The sequence below is a fragment of the Sinocyclocheilus anshuiensis genome, unplaced genomic scaffold (genome assembly GCF_001515605.1).
Source record: "Sinocyclocheilus anshuiensis isolate Anshui unplaced genomic scaffold, SAMN03320099.WGS_v1.1 scaffold1079, whole genome shotgun sequence".
Classification (NCBI taxonomy): domain Eukaryota; kingdom Metazoa; phylum Chordata; class Actinopteri; order Cypriniformes; family Cyprinidae; genus Sinocyclocheilus; species Sinocyclocheilus anshuiensis.
Window position 1 is genome coordinate 1,421,403 of NW_015548207.1, and position 8,430 is coordinate 1,429,832.

The 8,430-nt window shown below is 38.3% G+C and overlaps 2 protein-coding genes across 2 annotated transcripts in view; one reads left to right on the forward strand and one right to left on the reverse strand.

Annotated features, from left to right (window-relative positions):
- The first annotated feature begins 3,598 nt into the window (after window positions 1–3,598).
- Window positions 3,599–4,774, forward strand: LOC107653568 (high choriolytic enzyme 1-like). The gene is made up of 5 exons (XM_016440304.1): window positions 3,599–3,667; window positions 3,753–3,828; window positions 3,949–4,089; window positions 4,173–4,290; window positions 4,384–4,774. The coding sequence occupies exons 1-5, from the start codon at window positions 3,599–3,601 to the stop codon at window positions 4,772–4,774; spliced, it is 795 nt and encodes a 264-aa protein (XP_016295790.1).
- Window positions 4,775–7,364: 2,590 nt separating this feature from the next.
- The window catches only part of LOC107653536 (high choriolytic enzyme 1-like), a 1,933-nt gene continuing 867 nt past the window's right edge, over window positions 7,365–8,430 (reverse strand). Inside the window, exons 2-5 of the mRNA XM_016440281.1 lie at window positions 8,317–8,395; window positions 8,063–8,203; window positions 7,852–7,969; window positions 7,365–7,759 (exon numbers count right to left, since the gene is read on the reverse strand). Of these exons, the coding sequence (XP_016295767.1) occupies window positions 7,369–7,759; window positions 7,852–7,969; window positions 8,063–8,203; window positions 8,317–8,395 (729 nt within the window). The 3' untranslated portion in view covers window positions 7,365–7,368. The remainder of the gene's footprint in view (window positions 7,760–7,851; window positions 7,970–8,062; window positions 8,204–8,316; window positions 8,396–8,430) is intronic.

Here is an 8,430-nt window from a genome sequence, read left to right on the forward strand (position 1 = left end):
GGTAAAACAGTCCATGTGACATCGGAGGCTCAACTTCAATTTTGCGAAGCTACGAGAATACTTTTTGTGCGCAAAGAAAACAAAAATAATGACTTTATTCAAAAATTCTTCTCCCCCGAGTTACTGTCCTCCGCCATTGTGGAGAGTATCACAATGCATACACACGCTTTACCCTAAGCGTAAACAACGCTGATTACGCCGATTACGTTCATGTGCACGCTTACCCTCCTGAACGTAAACAACGTTGAATACATTGATTACGTTCTGGAGTACTCTCCAAAATAGTGGAAGACGTAACTTGGGGGAGAAGAATTGTTAAATCAATTATGTTATTTTTTATTTCTTTGCGCACAAAAAGTATTCTTGTAGCTTCGCAAAATTGAAGTTACACCACTTATGTCACATGGACTGTTTTACTGATGTCCTTGCTACATTTCTGGACCTGGGAACATTACAGTTGTGTTGCTGTCTATGCAGGGTCTGAGAGCTCTCAGATTCCATCAAAAATATCTTAATTTGTGTTCTGAAGATGAGCGAAGGTCTTACAGGTTTGGAACGACATGAGGGTGAGTAATTGATGACAGAATTTTCATTTTGGGGTGAACTAACCCTTTAAGAGTGTCAGTAGGGTCCACATTAATTGAATTTATTAAATTATAAATGACTGAGATTAGATGCTTATGGTTGATATTCAAATCAAGAAAATGGTCAATGTGCGTTTCAGGAAGACGTTTAGGAAAGTGAGGGAACTGCTTCTGTATAAAGTGTTTGATTTGGAAGAACCAAAATAAGTGATGACTGGGTAAATTATACATTTCTTTATGCATATACAAAGGAGAAAGCCTTTTTTATTTTATTTTTTACAGGCAAATACAAGTTGATGTAGTATGTGTGAGTATGATGGGTATTTTAGTATGTGTCATGCTCAGCCCACTCCGAGATTTACATTTTAAAAGTCATAATACATTTAAAATGAAAATAAATATAAGTGATTTAGTGGAATCCAGTTGTACTTGTTATTTGTGACAAAAAATAAAATCTGGGTGTTGACCAAGAGTAATGGATGATTTGCTCTGCCCTGGAGCTTAAATGTGTGTCTGCAATAAGCTTTGTTTTGTTATGACAATCAGCGCACACTGTTTCATGCTAATATATGTCATTGCTCCCCATCTATGTCAGAGGACAGAAGAAAGGCTAAGGAAACGTGTCTTCTGATAATTTATGAAATCAGACATTTCATTTTAAAGAGAAAGAACCACATTGATGATATAACACAATATATTTATAAACTCTGAACACTTTTTAGAAATGTGACCCATTGATGGCTTTACAGAAATCTACAAGGTGTCTGACCATTGTTGGACTCCAAAATCCTTGTAGTGATGTCCACACTTTCCGGCTCTGACACAAACACTCCTTCAAAACTTTCCTCCTGGTTGAAGAAACAGAGATGTTTAAAACGACTCATTTGAGGAACGTTGATTATTTAAGAGAGACACTAGACCAGATCTTACCATGAGAGGAGACGCCTGTGAGACGCCAAACAGCAGCAGCAGAATGGAGAGGGAGGCTCTTGTGTCCATGTCGTCTCGGTGTGTAAAGATGTTCAGGATGCTCCTGTGTGAGCTTTAGTGTCTCTGTGCTGGACTTTATATTCACCTGAGTAGGTGGGTCTACTGGGGGCTTATGGGTAGGGTCTTAGTGTCCAGAGACTAGTCTGTGTAACTACAGGGAGGAAAATCTGACCTTACTTGTTTGTCCAAATCCTTGCAGAAACAGACAATGCATTTAAGTTTACTCTATTTATTGGTTTTAACACTGAAGTAGACATGCTGTAGTTTTTGTTTTCTTAGTGCCCAAGAACAGTAGGATACTAAAGCATTGAGAAACAAACCTGCTTCCATTTCAGCGGAACTGTATATTTTGTTATGTAGTCCGGTTACTTTAATCAGTTGTTGGGATTCTTCATAATAATTGGGCTAAATGTTTCTTTGTTCTTAACTGCAATTTAGTAAAGGGTCGCAGTACAACAACTGTTCAAAGTTGAGTTCAAAGGAAACCCATCAGGACTCAACAATAAGGTTGCTTCACTGGCCTAAAGCTGCTATGAGAGAGTCGTAATTAATGATAAATAATGAAGAAGAAAAAAACATATAATTTAAATGTATTACTTCAGCTGACACAAATTAATCTGAAACAAAAGACTACATTATTGTAAGTGATTTTTTTTTCATTCAAACTTTCTTTTCTTTTAGCTTGTTTATGATGAATAATGAAAATAAAAAGAGAATTCACTTTTTGTAGCCTTACATTCTGCTGTTATCATCTGTATATGTGTTGTGAAAATACAGAACAACAAATGTAAGTATACAAATAGGGCTCTTAAATGTTCCCAAATTTAAATGAATTGCAAGTGATACTACTAATACTGTATGTTTAGAGTTATATAAACAGAATAGCTGGCCCAAAAATAAAAATACCATAATTTCTCACCCTCATGTCTCTCCAAAACGTTATGACATTTTAATCCGTGAAACACAAGAATCAAGGGGTGGTGATTCTGACTGCCAAGCTCCAAATAGCACACACTCTAAAAAATGCTGGGTTAAATATAACCCAGCGCTGGGTTAAAAAGGGACAAACCCAGCTATTGGGTTGTTTTGACCCAGCGGTTGGTGATTTGTGATTTGTGTGCATTATTCCAAGTCTTCTGAATTAATGTGATTGTGAAAAACAGACCGTAATTGAAGTTGTATTCACTAAAACAGTCATGTTCCATTCGTATCTGGTCTTCATGACAAATCATTTGTTTTGTTAAAGTGCAGCAAAGTTAGTGCACTTTACAGCATATAAGGAGAAGAAGAACCTGCTCACAAACCGCATTGGTTCTTACGTTTGGTCTACTGGGGGATTATGGGTAGGGTCTTAGTGTCTAGAGACTAATGTGTGTAACTACATGGAGGAAACTCTGACCTCGCCTGTTACTACAAAAATGTACAGAATCAGAAATGGTTCTTACATTTGCTGAACTGATCCATCAAAATTAACATGGGTTTTAGGTGCAGGGACCAAATTATCAATTCGATTAGGACCAAAGAAATATTTCGTCCATTTATTAAGCATATTATAAAGCATGGTTGAGAACTGGAAAGGCACTATATGAATACAATTTATTATAACTTATTATTATTATTATTATCACAGCAACTGAGTAAAATAACTGGACTAGAGAACAAAATATACAGTTCCACTGAAATGGAAGCAGTTTTGTTTTTCAATGCTTAAAGTTCTGGGGCCTCCCCCTCTATGCTGCACGCACTAAAACACAAACATTACAGCATTTCCACTTTAGTGTTACCAATAAATAAATTACTTGAACATTAGCGTAGTATTTGTTTCTGCAAGGATTTGGACTAACAGGTGAGGTCAGAGTTTCCTCCCTGTAGTTACACAGACTAGTCTCTGGACTCTAAGACCCTACCCATAAGCCCCCAGTAGACCCACCTACTCAGGAGAATATAAAGTCCAGGTCTGACAGCGCAAAGACACCAAAGCTCAGCACAGGAGCATCCTGAACATCTCTACACACTGAGACAACATGGACACAAGAGCCTCCCTCTCCATTCTGCTGCTGCTGTTTGGCGTCTCACAGGCGTCTCCTCTCATGGTAAGATCCGGTCTAGTGTCTCCCTTAAATTATCAATGTTCCTCAAATGAGTCATTTTAAACATCTCTGTTTCTGCCACCAGGAGGAAAGGTTTGAAGGAGTGTTTGTGTCAGAGCCGGAAAGTGTGGACATCACTACAAGGATTTTGGAGTCCAATAATGGTCAGACACCTTGTAGATTTCTATAAAGCCATCAATGGGTTTCACAAAACAGTGGTAAGATGTGGTCAAGATGTATAAATATGTTTTGTTATTTTATTATTATGGTTCTCTTTAATACAGGATCTTCTGAAGTCTTGATTGAAGGAGATCTGGTGTTTCCCAAAACCAGAAATGCTCTCTCCTGTTTTAACAACAACTGTTTCTGGAAGAAAAACTCTGACAACATAGTGGAGGTCCCTTACACAGTGAGCAGTGAATTCTGTGAGTGAATCTCCTTCATTCATTGAGCATATCTATCATTCGTGTAGATCTAATTTTAAACCTGTGTGTATTTTTATTTGCAGCTTCTTATGAGAAATCAGTGATTGCGAACGCCATGTCCACCTTTCGCTCCAAAACCTGCGTCCACTTTGTGGCCAGATCAACTCATACCGACTACATCAGTATTGAGAACAAAGATGGGTGAGAACAATCATACAAAACCAAAAACATTTACCTGACCTTAGTCCAAAACATTGATTATATTTAATCCCATTATTTTCTCTCTGCTCTCAGGTGCTTCTCTTCTTATGGTAGAACTGGTGGCAAACAGGTGGTCTCCCTCAGAAGGAATGACTGTGTGTATCACGGCCTCGTTCAGCATGAGCTCCTTCATGCCCTGGGCTTCTACCACGAGCAAACCAGGAGCGATCGCGACAAGTACGTCATGATCAACTGGGAGAACATCTCTCCTGATATGGCCCAAAACTTCCAGAAACAAAACACCAACAATCAAAACACTCCATACGACTACGGCTCCATCATGCACTATGGAAAAACTACCTTCTCCATCCAGCCTGGCCTGGAAACCATCACTCCCATTCCTGATGAGACGGTGGAAATCGGACAGAGCCAGGGAATGTCCAACACTGACATTCTGAGGGTCAACAAGCTGTATGGATGCTGAAGATGAGGGATAATTAAATATGTGTCATGTGTCTGTAGATGAGTAGTGATGATGGTCTTTACTTTCTGGTGGTGTTCAAGTTCTGAAATGTGTGATTGTGGTGGGAAAAATAAAGTTAATCAAAGTGCATAACACTTTATATTGTTTGCAGTTTTTATTAATAAGGTAAAGGTGTTTATTTTGCAATAATACATGACCACATATACATGACTAGTTACCAAATAAATAATTGGACATTAAATATTGATTTGATTCATTATGTCAGTGTAAAATCATGCCTGAATGAAAGTATAAAAATCATATTTGACACAAACTCTAAAATGTAAAGTACAAAAAAAATAATAATTACGAAAATATGCAAACGAAATGCTTTCGTGTTGACCCCATTTAACTAAATGCTTTTTTATGGTTCGACCTTGGAGATAAAGAAATCATACCCCTCATCACAATGGTATGACCAGCATCGGACTTACGAATCACTGTTAGCACAGTTCTCCTGATATGGCCCAAAACTTCCAGAAACAAAACACCAACAACCAAAACACCCCATACGACTACGGCTCCATCATGCACTATGGAAAAACTACCTTCTCCATCCAGCCTGGCCTGGAAACCATCACTCCCATTCGTGATGAGACGGTGGAAATCGTACGAATCACTGTTAGCACAGAGGGGTGATCTTTTTATAAACTTCCACGTAAGCAGTAACACGAGCAAATATTTGGCTCTACGAACATTTTGTGACATTTTACTCTGTGAAGTTGTCAAAACAATACTTTTAAATGTATATTTTGCGTTATCATACCAACACAGCACCCCTCTAACCCCCGCGCTCCCCTGTACATTATTCACCTGCAGACACATGAACTATATTAAGTAGTCTGCATAAAACTCATCTTCAGCAGGTGAAAGCTTGCCAAGTGGGCATTGGTTAAGTGAGCTCTGAATAGTATTTTACACTGCATTAAACCATGCCTAGCACATAAAGAACAGGAGTGTACCTGCAAGATGTTATGCCATAGATCCTCTGTTATAGTAACTCCTAGGTCGTGCTCCCAGTTTCTTTAAAGGGATAGTTCACCCAAAAATGAAAATTATGTGATTAATTACTCACCCTTATGTCGTTCCAAACCTGTAAGACCTTTGTTCATCTTCGGAACACAATTTAAGATACTGTTGATGGAATCTGAGAGCTCCCTGACCCTCTGTAGACAGCACACAACTGTAATGTTCCCCAGAAACATAGCAAGGACATCGGTAAAACAGTCCATGTGACATCGGAGGCTCAACTTCAATTTTGCGAAGCTACGAGAATACTTTTTGTGCACAAAGAAAACAAAAATAATGACTTTATTAAAATATTCTTCTCCCCTGAGTTACTGTCCTCCGCCATTGTGGAGAGTATCACAACGCATACGCACGCTTTACCCTAAGCGTAAACAACACTGATTACGCCGATTACGTTCATGTGCACGCTTACCCTCCTGAACGTAAACAACGTTGAATACATTGATTACGTTCTGGAGTACTCTCCAAAATAGTGGAAGACGTAACTTGGGGGAGAAGAATTGTTAAATCAATTATGTTATTTTTTATTTCTTTGCGCACAAAAAGTATTCTTGTAGCTTCGCAAAATTGAAGTTGAACCACTGATGTCACATGGACTATTTTACCGATGTCCTTGCAACGTTTCTGTCTGGGAACATTTCAGTTGCGTTGCTGTCTATGGAGGGTCAGAGAGCTCTCAGATTCCATCAAAAATATCTTAATTTGTGTTCTGAAGATGAATGAAGGTCTTACAGGTTTGGAACGACATGAGGGTGAGTAATTGATGACAGAATTTTCATTTTGGGGTGAACTAACCCTTTAAGAGTGTCAGTAGGGTCCACATTAATTGAATTTATTAAATTATAAATGACTGAGATTAGATGCTTATGGTTGATATTCAAATCAAGAAAATGGTCAATGTGCGTTTCAGGAAGACGTTTAGGAAAGTGAGGGAACTGCTTCTGTATAAAGTGTTTGGTTTGGAAGAACCAAAATAAGTGATGACTGGGTAAATTATACATTTTAGATAAGAAGGAGAAAGCCTTTTTTATTTTATTTTTTACAGGCAAATACAAGTTGATGTAGTATGTGTGAGTATGATGGGTATTTTAGTATGTGTCATGCTCAGCCCACTCCGAGATTTACATTTTAAAAGTCATAATACATTTAAAATGAAAATAAATATAAGTGATTTAGTGGAATCCAGTTGTACTTGTTATTTGTGACAAAAAATAAAATCTGGGTGTTGACCAAGAGTAATGGATGATTTGCTCTTGGTCAACACCCATGCTCCCCATCTATGTCAGAGGACAGAAGAAAGGCTAAGGAAACGTGTCTTCTGATAATTTATGAAATCAGACATTTCATTTTAAATTTTAAAGACACATCATTTTACTGGATGTTAATTTTTTTATTATTAACTTGATTTTTCCTAGAAATTTAAAATTTAATAAAGACAAAGACCATCACCTCATTCGATTCTTCATTTACGGGAATGTGAACTACATTAAATTATCTGACACACCACATACATATAAAACTCATCTTTAGCATCCATACAGCTTGTTGATCCTCAGGATGTCAGTGTTGGACATTCCCTGCCTCTGTCCAATTTCCACCGTCTCATCAGGAATGGGAGTGATGGTTTCCAGGCCAGGCTGGATGGTGAAGGCTGTTTTTCCATAGTGCATGATGGAGCCATAGTCGTATGGAGTGTTTTGGTTGTTGGTGTTTTGTTTCTGGAAGTTGTAGGCCGTATCAGGAGAGATGTTCTCCCAGTTGATCTTGACGTACTTGTCGCGATCGCTCCTGGTTTGCTCGTGGTTGAAGCCCAGGGCATGATTGAGCTCATGCTGAACGATGCCGTGATACACACAGCCGTTCCTGTTGAGGGAGACCACCTGTTTGCCACCAGTTCTACCAAGAGAAGAGAAGCACCTGAGAGCAGAGAGGAAATAAAGGGGTAAATAGTATCAATGTTTTGGACTAAGGCCAGTTAAATGTTTTTGCTTTTGTATGATTGTTCTCACCCATCTTTGTTCTCAATACTGATGTAGTCGGTCTGAGTTGATCTGGCCACAAAGCGGATGCAGGTTTTGGAGTGAAAGGTGGACATGGCATTTGTGATAACTAATTTGTTATTATAGGCTGTAAAAAAAAAAAAGGGGGCCAAAGGTTTAAAATGACATCTTCATGAATGTGTTCAATGATTTGTTCAATGATTGAAGGACATTCACTCACAGAATTCACCGCTCACTATGTAAGGGATCTCCACTATGTTGTTAGAGTTTTTCTTCCAGAAACAGTTGTTGTTAAAGCAGTTGAGAGCATTTCTGGTTTTGGGAAACACCAGATCTCCTTCAATCAAGACTTCAGAAGATCCTGTATTAAAAAGAACCACATTGATGATATAACACAATATATTTATAAACTCTGAACACTTTTTAGAAATGTGACCCATTGATGGCTTTACAGAAATCTACAAGGTGTCTGACCATTGTTGGACTCCAAAATCCTTGTAGTGATGTCCACACTTTCCGGCTCTGACACAAACACTCCTTCAAAGCTTTCCTCCTGGTGGCAGAAACAGAAATGTTTAACATGACTCA

Coding starts and splice junctions, on each gene's coding strand:
- LOC107653568 (XM_016440304.1), top strand. CDS start 3,599: ATGGACACAAGAGCCTCCCTCTCCATTCTGCTGCTGCTGTTTGGCGTC. Junction 4,090..4,172: donor CACAGTGAGCAGTGAATTCT/GTGAGTGAATCT, acceptor TTTTATTTGCAG/CTTCTTATGAGAAATCAGTG. Junction 4,291..4,383: donor AGTATTGAGAACAAAGATGG/GTGAGAACAATC, acceptor CTCTGCTCTCAG/GTGCTTCTCTTCTTATGGTA.